Genomic DNA, 18,416 nt, shown 5'->3' with positions numbered 1-18,416 from the left:
CATATTAAGATACTACAAATAAGCCTTTCAAGGACCACAAAATGAAAAGCCAAATTTTAAGGTCCAAGATTCAAATGCCTTGCTGGAACAAATAATGTTGGTGATGGAGTCCAGCATAGTCAGTTCAAAGCAAAAGAGCGCAGAGATGGTGCTGATGTTGTCCGCGACAACAGAAAATTGCAGAAGAAAAAGTGATTTGTTACATGCTAGACATCTCTCACCACAACAGAAATTTAAAAGAACCTTAAACAATCTCATTGTCTTTGAGTCTTGACTATATGGAATTGCCAAGAAATATGGGGCTGAGGCTTGTAACAGAAAGTCAAATATAGTTTGTCTCGTTGTTGTAAGTTGATTTGTGAGTGTTGAATCTTACATTGAAAAAATATAAAGAATAATTATAGTTAATATATATAAGTGGACTCAAGTCCCTTAGCTTTGACTTTTGGGCTAGAGTGGCGTTCAAATATGTATATTAAATTTTTCAATAATTTATATTTCAATGTACAACATCAACGAATCAGTCAAAAACTCATTTTTAATTTTGTTGTGAAGCTTAGTTTTAATAATATACATGGTTGAAAATGTTTTGCGGTAAAAACAAGAAGAGTAAGCACAAACACAACAACTTCAAAAACAAGTTGATAGACAATTGATCTTCTGGTCTAACCAACCATTGGCGCAATTTAGAAATATTTTTCAATCCCTGAAAGTTTGAATATTGAACTATATTATGCCCATAATAGTAAAATTATATTTTTAATTGTTCTTTTTTCAAGATCTGTAAGGTTTTGTTGATAAAACTTGTTTATCAATTGACAAATATCATTGTTTCTAAAAGATTAATGTGAAACTCGAGGATCATGAATTGAGCTGAGAATAAGCAATTTTATAACATTCTCACTAAACCAGTGATTTAATTTTTACAATTGTTGACAAACATGTCCCATTTCCCCGTTTTCCCTTATTTGAATAGGGGATACAATCATAGGAAATTTCTCACTTAATCTTTAAATGTATATATATTTTTGAAGTATACGAGAAATACATTTATATATATATATATATATATATATATATATATATATATATATATATATATATTTCTTACATACAAAGACATATTGCACTTTTAGATATTGGAATGGAAAAATTTTCCCACAACTCAATTTGTAAAAAAGAAAATTGCCCCTTATTATTATTATTATTATTTTATCTTTTGTTCTTTGTTCATGTTAACAAACAATTCAAATTCAAATTCAAAACATACAAATTATTTTTACATTTATACTATTAGAATATATGAAAAATATATTATACTTTTCGCATATTTCATAATTAGGTTGATATTGAAATATTATCTATTTATGGGTTGATTGTAATCATATATTGTCAAATTAAGGACATTTGATTACTATACGTGTATTTAGACATTATCCTATAAATAGAAACCTTTATATTGTAGACAAATAAAAAGTTAATGAGCACAATGTAGCCTTTAAGAGTATTTCGAGTAGTGGACGTAGGTATTTAATACCAAATTATCCATAATTTTTTATATTTATTTTCTATATTGCTTCCGCTCATATTTTCAAATCTTCATTATTTCAAAACACTATAATGACACTTTTTTCCAACCGAAAATAAAATACAAAACACATTAGCCAACATAGCCCCACATTTTTTTTCCCCCTCACGACAACAAAATGTGTCCCTTGTCGTTTCAAGGACCCCACCTTGATCCCTCTAATTTGAGGTCTTTTACACTTGGCGTATTTGAGTTTGCCACGAAGTCGAAGGACAATAATTGATAAGAACTAAATTATTTGACGAGGAAATTAAGAAAAGTGAGCTACTTGTTGGTCCACCTTTCACACGAGGGAATAGGATCCATTTTATAGTGTGATTTAAAGTTTTTGCATTTTGTATATATAAAAAGTCAATTTTCATAGTCGTTTATTATAAGTATATGCAATTGGAATTAAAATGACGTGACATTAAAATTTAATCATTGATTTAAAAATTAATCCCTCTAAACTTTTATCGTTTTTGCAATCTCTTCTCTTTTAAAAGTTCAAAAACGCTCAATTTAATTTATCGAACTTTATAAAACTTGCAATCTCACCTCTTTGTTATAAATTGTTGTTAAATCCTACAGGAGGAGTGAGACATTTTCATAATATCCCTTTATTTTTTTTTCACTTTTTTTTTTTAAATAAATAAATAAATATAACTTAGGGGTAATTTTATAATTTCAAAGTTTACCAAGGTATAACAGCCATTTTACTTATTAATCATCTAATTTAACCTCAAACCCTAACGAGATGATGATATTACAAATTTTTTAAAGTTCAATACATTAAATTAAGAATTTTTAAACTTTAAAAAATAAAATGCAAAACGATGAAAGTTTAGAGACTTAGATAAAGTTTTTTCTTGATTTTGGGTAAAGTCCATATACCCCTCTTAAACTACTACCAAATTGACAATGTATCCCATAAACTTTCAATTATGACAATATCCCTCATAAGCTACCAAAACATTGTCAATGTCCTCCCTAAGGCTAGCAAAAAGATAAAAATGCCCCTATGTATTTCGCAATAAGACAAAAATACCCCAATAAATTCAAAAAATAAATAAAATAAATAAATTTTTAATTTTTTTTTAAAAAAACAAAAATTTTAATTTAAAAGAAAGATTTTTTTAAAATATATATATATATATATATATATATATATATATATATATTATTTTTTAAACGAAAATTTTTTATTTATTTTTTAAAAAACGAATTTTTTTTACAAAACAATTTTTTTTAACGATTTTTTCTTTAAACAGAAATTTTTATTTAAAAGAAACGGAAATTTTTATTTTCTTAAACGAAAATTGTTAATTTTTTTTTAAAACAGAAATTTTTATTCTAAAAAGTTATAAAAAATAAATAAATTAAAAAATTAAAAAAAAAAATCATAACCAAAAAAAAAGAAAATTTTTAATTTTTTTCTTATACAATGGATTTTTTTTTAATTTTAAATTTGCCACCCGATGGATTTATTTATTTATTTTAGTTTTAGGTTTTTTCCATAAGTTTTAGTATTTTTTGTTTTTATTTTATTATGGGTAGTTTCGTTATTGGGGGGAATATTGACAATTTTTAGTAGTTTTGAGGGAAAATTGTCACAATTAAAAGTTTAGAGAGACATTGTCAATTGGGTGATAGTTTGAGGGGATATATGGATTTTTCCCTTGATTTTTTTTTAGAAGCTTTTTATTAATTTAAATGCTAATTTTTTTATTTTAAAAAATATAATATTAATTATTATGCATCTTAAGAATCTAAGATGCATAGACTCTAAATCCGAGTCATCGTCCACTTTATCCATTCCCACTATCCATTTCCCCAACTGAAAAATCTGATCTCATTTCAGTGATTTCACGCCCACTATCGGAAAAATCTCATCTCATTTCACATCCACCATCGCTGCATTGAGGCTTAAGCCTCCATTTCCATTTCCAATTCCAATTCCCAGACTCCGACACTGAGCTACTCACAATTCCGCCATACAAATCTCGCATAAAGAAGTGACGGAGACACAGAGATACAGAGATAGACAAAGAGTTGTTAAAGATTGTAAAAAAACGATGGTTTTCTCGACGATAATATCATCCTCACCCCATCTCTACCTGCCAAGAAGGGTGCCCACAAACCTTAGACCACCGCCAATTCGCTGCTCTTCTTCTTCTTCTTCTTCGGTTTCGATCCAGTTCGATCTGAAGACGTACTGGACGACCTTGATCGGAGAGGTTAACCAGAAGCTGGAGGAGGCTATTCCGGTGCAGTACCCGGAGAAGATCTACGAGGCCATGCGGTACTCGGTGCTGGCCAAGGGAGGCAAGCGAGCCCCACCCGTCATGTGCGTCGCCGCCTGCGAGCTCTTCGGCGGCAACCGCCTCGCCGCCTTCCCCACCGCCTGCGCCCTCGAAATGGTTCTGCCTTTTCCCTTCCTTTTTTCATTTTGATTTGATTTGCTTCTGTTTTTGTTATTTGAGAGCAGAATTTGCATTTGACTTTTTGTTTTTGGAAGCATAGAAAGTACTTTTCAAATGTAAATTTAATTGCATCAGCTGGATGTGAGAAGCTAAAAGTTAGGTTCTAATATTCTTTTGCAAGCTAGTTTTAGAATCTGTATCTTGGATTAGGTTCTAATATTCTTTTGCAAGCTAGTTTTAGAATCTGTATCTTGGAATCTTACTAGAAAGGGGCTGTGTTTGTTAGCTGCTAATTTGGATTAAGAAAAAAAAAAAAACATATCTTGTTAGAAAGAATTTATTATACAATTGTATAATATACCCAGTTTTTGACTGGTTCATTTGGTTGAGGCAAAATTCCCAAAAACAGAAAGAAATAAAACTCGATGATTTAATATAATTGGATTTGATCAGACTTGCAAGTTTTGCTTCTTCTGGAAAGTCATTTAAATTTGGAGTCAGGGAACTTCAAAATTCAATCTCAAAGTCTTTTATTACATAAACGCAACAAAACAGTGGAATTGGACTTGGAAGTGTGTCCACAAAATGGATGCCTAAGGCAAAATTCTTAGAAACAGTGAAGCAAACATTCAGGTTAAAGTTTGCAAAGCTATTTTTTTCTGAGTGTAACAGTAAGTATTGCTATTTCAACAAACTGTTAATTCAGTTCTCTGGGTTCTTAAACAGGTTCATGCGGCTTCACTGATACATGACGACCTTCCCTGCATGGATGACGACCCGTCACGCCGAGGCCAGCCCTCAAATCACACAATGTATGGTGTCGACATGGCTATCCTGGCCGGCGATGCGCTCTTCCCTCTCGGCTTTCGCCACATTGTCTCCCACACACCTTCCGACCTTGTGCCTGAGCCCCGTCTCCTACGTGTAATTACAGAGATTGCCCAAGCTGTAGGGTCAACCGGCATGGCTGCTGGGCAGTTCATTGACCTTGAGGGAGGGCCCAATTCTGTTGAATTCGTGCAAGAAAAGAAGTTTGGCGAAATGGGTGAGTGTTCTGCAGTGTGTGGAGGGATACTAGCCGGTGCTGAAGACGATGAAATACAGAGATTGAGAAGGTATGGGAGAGCTGTTGGGGTACTGTATCAGGTTGTGGATGATATTTTGGAAGAGAAAATGAGTAGAAGTGAAGAAAATGAAGAGAGGAAGAAAAAAGGGAAGAGTTATGTGGGAGTTTATGGGGTTGAAAAGGCAATGGAGGTGGCAGAGGAGCTTAGGGCCAAGGCCAAGCAAGAATTGGATGGCTTTGAGAAGTATGGTGAGAGTGTGGTACCTCTTTACAGCTTTGTGGATTATGCTGCTGGTAGAGGTTTCAATGTTGGTGATTCAAGTTAATGGATAGAAATATGGCCAACGATTCTGGTTTAGATGAGGAGCCCAAGAGCTTTGTGGTAGCTTCTCAGCCTCTAAGCATCGTTCTTTTTCTTATTTTGATTTTACACTCATATTTAGCTCTTGTTCTAGATTATGATGAGTTACCATTGTTGAGGTTTCTGTGCTGATAACAGTTAAATATATTTTTGATGGATCAAATAAAGAATAATGGGATAGCAAGCAATTTAAGTTTGGTGAACTTGAAGTTATTTTGGGGGGAGAGAGAGAGAGAGAGAGAGAGAGAGAAATCAAGAGCGGCCTGGCCTCATAGAAGCACAAATCGCCCATAATGTGTTCACACATGACATTCAAAACAAGCATGCTACTAAAGAAACAGTGTGTGAGTAATGAGTATGTATCTTTTTTATATATATAAAAAAAAATCTACGCAACATGGGAGAGTAGGAAATGGAGAAACGATACTATCGGAATTGCATAGGAGAGAGAGGCTCAAAAGCGGGATCTACGAAAGCATTATATTTTAGGCAATTGTTTGCTTAAAGAGGACTCAACAATTCTTAAGAGCACACTATACTCTATGTCCTTAGCTGATGTTGGATTAAGTCCCATGATTTCTTTTTCGTATGAGTATGTTTTTTTTTTTTTTTTTTTTTTTTTTTTTTTCCCCTAAAGTGTTAACTAAACAGGAGGAAATGGAATTGGATGGGAATCGAACTCATTACTAATATTGTATTTCAAGTAATACTATATATCACCTCATTATCTCCCTTATTTCCAAAACATATGTGGCGTGATCCACCATAGGGTTTGGTACATGGTTTTTTTTTTAAAAAAAAAGATTCATTTGCTTTCACTTTCTAGCACACCTATGAGCTGCTTGAACTGGATTTTGATTAATTTTATGAAATTAAGGTCCTATAAAGCTCTAATGATGGTTTTCATGATAAGATCCTTGCAATCCTAGTCATTTTTTAAATGAAATGGTTTAAGATTCTTAAGTTTTTTTGAAATTTTAGTTTTCACGTAAAATTAAAGAGTTTTATTAGGGGTATTGAAATTTTTAACGTAAATCCTCACATGGATATAAGAGCTTAATTATGTTAATACTTACACTTTCATCTATCTGTAGAGACCTTTCCAGAAAGCGTGTTTCTCTCTTCCATTTTTTCTTTCTTGTTTGCTCAATCTCCATTTTTCTACTACATCTATTTCCTTCGGCTTTTAAACCTTGATGTTTTATATTTCCCTCCTTGACCCTCCTCACTTTTTTTTTTTTTTTTTTTTTTTTTTGGCTTGGTCCACGTCTAAGAGGCTAGATCGACTGCATTTTCACTACCCTCTCTACATACGCACCATCTATCTTTCAATTGGGTCCTCTAATCTTTTGTTTGAAGTGCTCCACCAGCGAGTATGCTCTTCATGAGCCTCCCAGGAACGCGTGTGTTGCATGCACCACCGTCCCATATGCTTTATTTTTTGGCTACGCGTTAGATCAATGGCTTCCTCTCTTTGGATCATCTCACTTGGTACTCACATTTTGTCTATGGAGAATCTCATATCTTGTTGCAGACCATGTTGCGATGTTCTCTATACTTGCACTGCTAGGTATCTCTCTTGCTAGACATTACGACGGTGCTTCGCCAAAGTAGCTATGATCTAGCCCATGTTCGTGTTAGTGTACTCTTTCTCGCTATGGCCTCCAAATATATATATATATATATATATATATATATATATATATATATATATTGGTGTTTGATGTTGTTCACTTCTTGTATGTTTTCTTTTCACTTCTCTTCAAAAAAAATTAAAAAAACAAAAAGGTAAAGTCCATTTAATCCCCTCAACCTACTACCCCAATGACAATCTACATCTCAAACTATCAATTACGACAATTTAACTCTCAAACTACCAAAACAATGACAATGTACCCCAAATTTTAAAAAATGATGAAATTACCCTTACTAAAATAAAAATAAAATACAAAATTTTATTTTATTTTTAATTTTTAAGGGTATTTTTTGTTTTATTGAAAATTTTATAGGGGTAATTTCATCATTTTGCTAGCTTTGGGGAATACATTGTCATTGTTTTGGTAGTTTAAGAGGTAAATTGTATAGTTTTGAAGGTAGATTGTCATTGGAATGATAGTTTGAGTGGGTTAAGTGAAGTTTACCCTTTTATTTTTATTCAAATTTTTAAAGGTATTTTTGTCTTGTTGAAAATTCTATAAGAGTAATTTCGTCATTTTGTTAACATTGGGAGATACATTGTCATTGTATTGATAATTTGAGGGGCCAATTGTTGTAATTGATAATTTGGATAGTAGTTTAAGAGGATTAAGTGGACTTTATCAACAACAAAAAATTATAGACGGTAATAAAAATTGTTTTTGCCACGTGTGAAAATCAAAGAACACTAGAGTCAGCTCTCGAACGAACAAAGTTCGGTCGCCTGTACGAGATCCTGAGCAGTTCCAAGAAACCCGAACCCAAACCCGAAATGGCGACCGGCGAGACCCTAGCTAAGAGCCTGGATCACCTGCCCCCGGAACTCCTCGCCACCATCATGGCGAAGCTCGACGTGGCATCGATCTGCTCCGTCGCCTCCACGTGTACGGCCTTTAGGGCCTGCGCTTCTCAGCTCCCCACCTTCCACCTCCTCGTGAGTCACTTCCTCTTTCTCATAAAACCCTAGGCCTCTGTTTGGATGCCGAGAATACGATGGAAAAAAGAAAACACGTAAAACCGTAGTCAAAATCTTGGATTTTGTTGTGCTTTCCATATAGTAAATTTTGAGTGTGAAAAAATTACTAGAAATCTTGATTGATTCTGAGAAAACGGGAAATCAGATTGAAAAAATGGAAACTTTGGATTTGCTTGTTGCAGGACATTGCTCCTTCTATGGATTTGTTGCGGCCTTTGTTGGGGCCGCCGAACCCTTACATGAGGAGCCTGAAGGTCGACTGTGATAGGCTCAATGATTCGGCGATCGAGCTCTTGCTTCGTCCTCCAGCGCACGAGCTTTGTCTGCACAATTGCGCAGATTTTAGCGGGAAACTGCTTTCCGAGGTCGGCAGGCGATGCCGGAATCTGAGGTTCGAACTCTCTCGCTCTATTTTGCATGCTGAGAAATGGCAATATCTGAATCATTTAAGTAAACTTAATAATTGCGATTTTAAGATGTCCATTAGTGGAATTCCCAAGAAAATCTAGACGATCCTAATTTATCAAGGTACGCATGCGCAATCATGAACAAGACATGTTTTGATAAATAATGCCGTGGTTTGGAATTGATTTCATATTTGTTTGCGGCGTTGATAGCTTTGGTGTGTTCTTCAGGTCTCTATGCTTGGGTTCAGTGGCCGAAAACAGAGTGCGGGGGATTCATATTTCTGATCTGGAGGAGTTGCTCATTGGCTGCACTCAGCTAGAAGTAAGGCTTTAGTTCAAGATTAATTGATAGAGAACAGTTAGTACAAAGAAAAAGAAAAATAAATCCAAGTGTAACGACTATATTAAAACTAACATAAGGTCTTATAGAAGTAATATTTTTATGAGATAATTTGTGGTTTTAATGAAGACAAGTAATTGGAAAAAGGTACGGAACGAGTATAGTATTTACCCAGAAAAGAAAGTGTAGTGAATATTAGTTTGAATATCCCTATGATGCCTAGAAAAGAACAAGTATCTCCATAAAAAAATTATAAAAAAAAGAGTAGTCAATGAAAATAATATTGAATAAACAATAAGTACGATTGTTTAAAGACGAAGTTTTGTAGCAGATTAAAGTAAACATGTGATCGGTATAATTATTAATAGAATGTGTTTTTACATATATCAGCTCAATGCCCCACTCTCATTAGTATTCTTAAGAGCCCTCGTTTATCTTGATGTCTATTGACTTGTGAATAGGAGTAATTAATATCATTTGGTTGTTGATCTGGCCGAATGGATGCAGAAATGCTTGGTCATTTCAATAAGATTCTCACTCCATCATCTAGTAATGCATTGGATGATATGACACCTGTCATATTGCAGTAACTATTTTTGTCCATATTCATCAACGCCTTGTGCTGAATGATTGGCTTATACTCAGAAGCTTGCAGTAGTTATTATGTCAGTTTCAATGCAATTGTCCATGAAAGCGGGCATAATGTTCCTTCTTGGCCATTAGGTTTTTTGGGGGCATCCCGATTAACAATTAAACTGGTTCAGATCATTCATGCATGTCAGCACATTAATGATAGTGCCATATGCTGAAGTTTCTGTAGAAACCATATGGGTCTTGTATATGGCTTAACTACGGAAACTTGATCTTTCTTTTTCTAGATTTGTGATTCTTGCATGTTGTCTTTTGTGCCATTTTATAATTGTCTTATGTGTTTCATCTGAATATGTATTGCAATCGTTTTGGTAGGCATTGATCCTGATGTTTGATGTTTCACCATTTCTTGGTCATGATTTGGCTCGAGTTTGGGCTTTGGCTTCTAAAAAACTCACTTCTATTGAGATCGGGTACATTCCTTCAGTAGCAGTGACTGAGATGCTTAGCCCAAATTTGGGACCCCATCAATCGCCAATTCATATCCAACCATCCATGTTGTTAAGCATTCAGAAATTGTGCCTATCAGTAGACTGCATAACTGATGCCATGGTTAGTACGATATCTAAAGGTCTCATCTCCTTAACCCATTTGGACCTTCGTGATGCACCCCACAGTGAACCAGGAATCGCACAGGACTTGACCAACTTTGGCCTTCAACAAATTAATCAGTACGGGAGACTGAAACATCTCTCATTGGTCCGGCGCCAGGAGTTCCTTATCACCTATTTTAGACGAGTAAATGATCTCGGAGTCCTCTTGATGGCTGATAACTGTACTAACATGGAAAGCATATATCTTGGTGGCTTTTGTCGTGTTACAGACACGGGTTTCAAAACAATCTTGCATTCATGCTCTAGATTATACAAGCTTAGGGTGTTTCAGGGGACCCAGTTAACTGATCTGGTTTTTCATGACATCTCTGCAACTTCCCTTACTTTGACACACGTTAGCTTGATATTTTGTAATCGTTTGACCAATCTTGCAGTCAGGAATTTGGTATCAAACAAGGATCTTAGAGTTCTTGACCTGAGAAATTGCAAAAACCTTGGGGATAAAGCACTTCAAGCCATCGGCATTCTTCCTCAATTGAAGATTTTACTGTTGGATAACACTGATATAACTGATGTGGGATTGTCATACTTAAGACAGGGAGTTATGTGTTCACTTGTTACATTGTCCATTAGAGGGTGCAGGAGACTTACAGATAAATGCATTTCTGCATTATTTGATGGTTCATGTAAGACGGAGTTGCGAGAATTGGACCTATCAGATATTCCTAACCTTTCTGATAAGGGAGTTTTGTTACTGGCAAGAAGTCGGGTTCCATTCTCTGAACTCCGAATGCGGTGTTGCCCACTCATAGGTGACACTGCTGTCATGGCATTAGCCTCGATGCAGGTCAATGAGGACAGATGGTATGGTAGTAGCTTGAAGTTGTTGGATCTTTTTGACTGTGGTGGCATCACACAGCTTGCATTCCGTTGGTTAAAGAAGCCGTACTTTCCAAGGTTGAGATGGTTGGGAGTTACGGGATGTGTGAATAGAAATTTGGTAGATGCTTTGGCTAGGAGTAAACCATTTTTGCATGTGGAATGCGATGGTGAGGAACTGGGGGCTGATCAATGGGATTGCTCGGATGGTTCATACGTCCACGACTATGATGAGGTGCATGACTACGATGAGGTGGATGAACTTGAACAGTGGCTGCTAGAAGGTGAGGGCGAGCATGTTGATGAAGAGATGGGAGATGAAGTGGATGAACTTGAGCAGTGGCTGCTAGAAGGTGAGGGCGAGCATGTTGATGAAGTGATGGGAGATGCTGAAAATAATGCTGAATTGGTAATTTAATTTGGAAGATATGTTTTTACTGTGTATTTATACATGCTTGTAACATTATCGCTATCTAGTGTTGTTGATATGTAGAGATGTAACTCTTTGTATCAAGAAATTGTGGTTAAGAGTTTAGAAAATTTGATATCCTGACTCAACTACATCACTCAATGTTCTTTGTAAAGCACTGTTACAGAATTTCCTTCGCCTAAGTTTACAAAGAAATTGTATATCCTCAATTATTTTTCTAATTCATGTAAAATAATAATAATTTATGAACTCAAAATCATATTGTACATGAATTTCAATTTTAAGGTTAATTCTTTGACCTACAGCACTACACAGGCCTTGTGGCCATTGTACTGGTAAGCTTCCCAAGAGTTTCCTTTCTTTCTTCTCCCAAGGATTAGTGATAATTAGAATATAATCATTTATAACATTCAGTTTCTGTGAGATTGAGTTGTCCACCACGTTAATTTCTTATTATATCAAACTGAACTTTATAAGTGATTCTAGAGAACTTCAATTATAACTAAACTAGTTTTTTGAAGTGATAGTGCAGATTTGATTGACGCAGATTTAACTAACACTTTTTCTTGAATCGTTACATTTGTACCCAAGTTCTTGCATACTAGAAAGGCCCTTGAAGCCGAGAATATGATCCCCTCTATTTCATTTGAAATTGATACATTGAAATATTGGATAATATTCATCTCATTATTAGGATTTAAAGTTTGTATATCTAACGGTGTACATAATGAGTTGGCACATTTTTTAAAAAAAAAAAAAACTATATAATATAATAAAATGTACATTGTTAAATGCATCCGGACGATAAAAATAATGTTGGCCGGTGAATCTATGATTATCAGCTAGTCTAAGTTCCATGTATATATGGTGATGATCCATCAGCCCCCCACCAACTTTGTTGCTAATGCTTTCACCAGGAGACTGGAGACAGCGATGGTGGATTGGCGTCTCTTCATAATATCCCGAGCATTAGCAATGTGATTTGCTTACCTTTTGCCGTTGGGTGGCCACAGAAAGTGAGCCTTCTTGCTTTTTCATGTAAACATTAATCGTCGTCTAACATATCTTCTACAAAAAAATTCGGACCAATTCCTATCGCTAATGATGTAGATTATGAATGATTGAATTGAATTGAATTGAAATGCCAACTTTTGACAGGTCAACAAAAAATAAAACATTACAAGTACGTTTATGTTTTATAATTGAAGGCTGTCTCCTCCATCGAAGGAGATTATAAATTTGCTTAATTCTTATCCATTTCTATTATAACTCAAACCAAGCACAAAATTTAAACGGGGGCTCGAGTGGGGTTCCCAACTTCCTTCAACTTAGATCGAGATTTAAAGTAATTATCTATTTGAATTACTAGTAATTTGAGTAGGTAACGCGAAAAAGTTTATCTGGAATTTATTTACTTAAATAAATTTTAAGTTATCCAATCACCTATCTGAGCAGATGGGGTTCATATGGAACCTCTCACATTATTTGTCCAAATTACTAGCAATTTAGATATGAGAATTGTGTTGATTCTTATTTGCCAACTCATATTTGGTCTTTCTAAAAATAATGTGATGTGACCGTCCAAATGACATTATATCGGCCGCTAAACAATAAATTGTTAAGTAAAAAAATTTAGCTTGTTAATTTAATTAATTAATGACTCGCGTGGTAAATGCCATATAAACTACACTGTGAATTTATATGAAAAATTAGTAAAAATCTAATATCACAAACATTTTCCTACTTAATATGACCCTACAAAATTATGACGTTCTATTCAGCATATATAGCTTCCCAAGATTTAACACGTGGATCAGTCCCACTAGAACTGATGCGTTTTTGCTTGACATCAACAGCTGAGATAGTCGGGTCAATTCAGTGAGTGGGCCTGAAACAAGATCAAATCAGAGTGGGCCGAGCTCTAATCGACTGATTGTGAAGTAACTCCGGAGCTAGAATACTTGCAAACAGTTAACTGTGGGGCTTACCATGAGGAGTAACCTTTTGAATTGAGTAGTATATATATATATATATATATATATATATTCTTGTTCCAATTCTTTGTTTTTAGCTTTTAAATCTTTTATTTCTATTTTGATTTGATTGACTTCATGTTGTAAGTCTTGGAGGGTTACTTCCCTTTGTTTTGATTTAAATATGTTGAGGATTTTATCAATACTAATTTGTGGTTCTGTAATTTTTGTTGGTCTATTTTTTGTTTCATTTTTTATTAAATTACTCTTGAATTTTTTTAAGGTATTTGGCTTTAGTTTTTGGGTCTTCTATTCCTTCTATCAAATCAATTAGCATTTCTTCATGTTTAGTTAGTACATTTATCTTAAGTTTTGTTTTACAACATGAATCTTTGCAACCTAGTTCTATCTCTGAATTACTAGAATTTTGACTTGATTCATAATCTGTTGAGGTGTTAAAAATTTCATCTTCATTGTTACTAGAATATGAATTTCTGAGTTCTAAGATTTTATATAAATCTTCTTTTTCTTTGTTGGAAATTTTTAATTGGTTGATTTTATCTTTTACTTTGCACTCATTTTTGTAATGGCCTGTTTTTCCACATTTGAAGCATTTTACTTTCTTTTTATCATATTTTTCGTTTTGTGGTTTTTTGTAATATTTTCTTGCTGTTTTATTTTTCTTGTAATATTCATTTGGTTCAAAATTTTTATTTTTTCTATAACCTTTTTTTAAGGGTTTTCTAGTTTTAGCGTATTTATCCTTATGTTTTCTTCTAGAGGGTGGTATAGGGGGTAAGCCATATTGTTCACAAAAATTTCTCATTTCATATTTTGCTTCTCTTTTTTCTTTGTTCAAGTTTTTATTTATATTCATGTCTATACACATTTTTAATCATATTTTACTTATTGTACTTATGATGTCTCCGTAGGTGAGTTTATCATATTCTATAATTCCAGTTTTATTACTTAATTCTTCATGAATTTTATGGGCAAATAGATTGGGAAAACCATTGATAAATTTCTCTTTCCAGAAGACATTTTTACAATCATCTCTTAACATTACTCTTGACATAAAAATATCTTTATACCATCTAAAATCACTTAAGGTTGGACACCTAAGGTTACTTAGTTGGTCATGAATTCTAGATGTAACATTATTAGGGATTCCTGTAAAATGTTTCATTATGTGTAAATTAAAACATTAATTCCATTGGGGATTCCTCTGTTATGTGCTTCATCATAAATTGTGATTCCTTCTTCATCTTTTTGAACTGCATATTTTATTTCACTACGATTTGCTTCAGTTATGTATTTTTCCCACCAAGCTTTTAAGGTTCCCGTAAATCTTGATGTTAAAATGTCTACAATTTTTGCATTAGTTTTTTCTGAATTTGTAAGGTAATTATTAGTAACCATTGACATGTGTTGTAGTTTATTTAAAATTTCTTGTTCAGACAAACCATCAATATTCCATTCATAAATCTTGTCAGTAGAAACTGAGAATTGGTTAAAAACATTTTGTTCTTCATACTGAATGTCTGGTGGTGTAGGTCTAGAGTACCAATTGGGGGTGTTAGGCGTTGGTCTAATCATTCTATTAACTTGGAATTCTTTGAATTGTTGTTGCAATTTGTTGTATTTCTTGATCTGTAGTAGTTTGTTCAAATTCTGAACTTTGTGTTTCACGTGTTGTTTCATATGTGATTATTTGTTTGTCTTTTCTAATGATTTGGATAGTTTCAGAGGGCAAGGTTTCACTTTTGACGTTTTCAAGTTGTTTTAGCATATTATTAACATTTTCAAGACAGGTTTCGCCTTTATCCTTTAAGTATAACGTTTTGGGTTGTGAAATTTTTAAGAGGGGTTGTTCGTAATGGGGTTTTTTTTTTTTTTTTTTTTTTCAGTTTCAGTTTTAGTTGAGGGTGTAATTCTGTTTTCTATTCGATATAATTGTTTTCCTATGGTTATGAGGCTTTGGTTTGTTTAATTGTTTTGTTCCATGATCTTTTTTATTTCGTCATCTTTGGAAGTTTTAAAAGGGGAGGCTAAAATTTTTTATCCTTTAAAGTTTACAAAGATCGGTTCTTTTGGAAGGTGACTTGCTTCTATTATTGTTTTATCTTCCACTTTTTCCCACTGGGTTAACATATTTAATTTTTTATTTTCATAAATTTTTATAAAGTCAAAGAATTTTATATATAACTTATGTTCATTCATAAATTTTTCCCATTCTGCAAAGATTTTTATTTTTTGTTCTTTTGTATATTTTAACTTATATTTTTCTCTTTTTTCTGTATTCTTGGTAGAATTATAGTTTTTATTAAGGATTGGAGGTCTAAAGTAAATGGCTTAGTTACAGTCATTAATTGTTGGTGTAAATGAGGTTATTCTATATCTGTTTGTGTTTGGAAATTTGGTCATTCTTCTTCAAAATTTTCTTGATTAGCTGTATAACATGGGGAGCTTATTACAAATTCTACTTTTATATCTTTTAACTTTAAATTTTTATCTCTTCTTAAAGGTTTAATATTAACGGAGGAATAGGCAAAATTTCTATGGTTTGTTGGTGTATCTTTTGGGTTTCTATGGCTTGTTGGTGTATCTTGGAAAGCTGTTTCTTTTATCATGAAGGGTGGTTTGTTGAGTCTTGGTCTATCAAAACTTAACCTAACAGTACCATCTAAGTATTGTTGTAAACAATTTAGATCAAATGCTGTATTTTCTGTTTTTGTTGGAATGTTTTCATTTTCTATTAGCCATTCTGATGGGAGTTCTACTTCAAACCATACTACTAATCTTGATACCCTAACATTTGTGTCACAAGAATGTGTCTATATAAGTAAAGTTTTATCTTTGAGACTTTTAACAAGAGCATGCACATTAAGATTTGTTTTCATTGACTTATAATAAAATCTGTAAATTAATGCTAAAGGTTGGCTTCCTTCTAACATATCGAAACCTGCTGTTTTAATGTTCAAAGTTAAAGCTTTTAAGATCTGTAGATCACTTAAACTTAAAGTTAAGTCAGGGAAACAGTCAAAATGAATTGGTCCTTTATGAAAACTAGATTCAACGACTCCTAACATGCTAGTGCTGTAATCTTTATGTCTTGCATCTCTTAAACACAAAAGTACAGAGGCATTAATTCCTAGACGTACTAGGGGTTTTACAGCAACTTGAATTAATCCTATGTGAAGGAAATTCATTTTCTTTTCTCTGAGTTTTTTAATTACTTCTTTAGAAAGTAATTGACATGTATCATGATGTTTATTTATAAGTATAAACTTGTTCAACTGTTTTTACGCTGTAATCATTGCTAAAAGACAAGGGTGAAAAACTTGATTTATAAATTTCTTTGGTTGAGACCTTGGGTATGTTCCAATCATGTGAATCTATATTTACTTCAAGAATGTTATATTTTTCTTCATTAACTATATCAGGTAAAGAAGGCAAACTAGATCTAGAGCTCATAGAAGATGTGGATCTAAACAACCTAGACATAATTCAAACTATTTGTTAAGGACAAGACAATAAAACTGCAGACTTTCTACTTCCAAATGCTTTTCTTTAACGGGTCTTTAAGTGTTCTGGAATAGCTATTTATGTGTCCTACTCTGTATCCTCTCGACTTACAAGCCTACCCGGCCTAGCTGCGTTGACGGCACAAAGCGTACATCCCGTAGAACTTAAAGGTTTTGCTAAAGATAACATTTGAAAATATACTTGTTTTACAATTCTGTTTTCTGGAGTTAACAAATATATGAATAGACATCAAGATGAATAGATCTAAACATGGCTTTGATACCAAGAGGGGACTCGCAAAACGAGTTGACATAAGCGGAAGAATTAAAGACATAATGATGAATTTAAAGATTAATAAAAAAAATTTCTGAACAGAGTCAATATAAAAGTGAACAAGAATCAGAAGACGAAAAATCTACAAAATCTTCAACCAAAAGTTTAATCTTCAAAGAAACTGCAGATAAAAAATACTTAAACATAATTGATAGAATCCTTTTCCAAAAATGGCACTCTAGAGTAACAATAATTATTAATGGTGAATTCGAATTTGAAGTTATAGCTTTGATAGATTCAGGTGCAGATTTAAACTGTATTCAGGAAGGAATGATACCTACTAAATATTATTCAAAAACTACAGAACATTTATCATCAGCCAATGGCAGTGAAATGCAAATAGATTACAAGTTATCCAAAGCACATGTCTATCAAGATCATGTTTGTTTCAAAACTTCATTTGTCTTAATAAAAAACATGTCTGATTCAAAGGTCATATTAGGGAATCCCTTTTTATATCTTTTGTATCCTTTTACTACATATCACAAAGGAATTACCACAGAAGTTTTAGGAGAAAAAGTAAAATTTAAATTCTTCAAAAGACGCCATACTAAAGATCTTAATATGTTAAAAGAAGTTTCAATTTTTAAAACAATTAACATTTTACAGAATAAGAGCAAGCATTTGAACTCCCTAAAAGAAGAAATTAAAAATAAAAGAATCGAACAATAACTATTAAGTGACATCCTTTTATAGAAAATTGAAAGATTTAAAGAAAAAATACAAAATGAAGTTTGTTCTGATCTCCCCAATGCCTTTTGGCATAGGAAAAAGCATATTGTAAAACTTTCGTATGTAAAAGATTTTAGTAAAAGAAATATTCCTACTAAAGCTAGACTCATCCAAATGAATCAAAATTTAATGGAACTTTGTAAAATTGAAATTAAAGAATTGCTTAACAAGGGAATAATTAGAACAAGCAAGTCCCCTTAGTCCTGTTCAACCTTTTACATACATAAAAATGCAGAATTAGAAAGAGGAGCTCCAAGATTAGTAATAATTTACAAACCTCTTAATAAAGTTTTACAGTGGATAAGATATCCTATTCCAAACAAAAAGGACCTGATAAACAGAATAGGTCAAGCCAATGTTTTTTCAAAATTTGATATGAAAAGTGGATTCTGGCAGATCCAAATCCATGAACAAGATAGATACAAAATAGCATTTGTTACACCATTTGGCCATTATGAATGGAATGTCATGCCCTTTGGGCTAAAAAATGCCCCAAGTGAATTT

The 18,416-nt window shown here is 33.2% G+C and overlaps 2 protein-coding genes across 2 annotated transcripts; both read left to right on the top strand.

The window, feature by feature from the left end:
* The first annotated feature begins 3,378 nt into the window (after nt 1-3,378).
* Nucleotides 3,379-5,614, top strand: GGR (geranylgeranyl reductase). Its single transcript, XM_059598049.2, has 2 exons — nt 3,379-3,987; nt 4,717-5,614. The coding sequence occupies exons 1-2, from the start codon at nt 3,643-3,645 to the stop codon at nt 5,380-5,382; spliced, it is 1,011 nt and encodes a 336-aa protein (XP_059454032.1). The 5' UTR covers nt 3,379-3,642; the 3' UTR covers nt 5,383-5,614.
* Nucleotides 5,615-7,832: 2,218 nt separating this feature from the next.
* On the top strand, nt 7,833-11,490 carry LOC132166968 (F-box/LRR-repeat protein 10). The gene is made up of 4 exons (XM_088513951.1): nt 7,833-8,046; nt 8,271-8,479; nt 8,724-8,817; nt 9,802-11,490. The coding sequence occupies exons 1-4, from the start codon at nt 7,885-7,887 to the stop codon at nt 11,335-11,337; spliced, it is 2,001 nt and encodes a 666-aa protein (XP_088370077.1). The 5' UTR covers nt 7,833-7,884; the 3' UTR covers nt 11,338-11,490.
* The last annotated feature ends 6,926 nt before the right edge of the window (nt 11,491-18,416 follow it).

Source organism: Corylus avellana, chromosome 2 (genome assembly GCF_965113065.1).
Source record: "Corylus avellana chromosome 2, dhCorAvel1.hap1.2, whole genome shotgun sequence".
Taxonomy (NCBI): Eukaryota; Viridiplantae; Streptophyta; class Magnoliopsida; order Fagales; family Betulaceae; genus Corylus; species Corylus avellana.
This window is presented reverse-complemented; position numbering and strand designations above follow the sequence as displayed.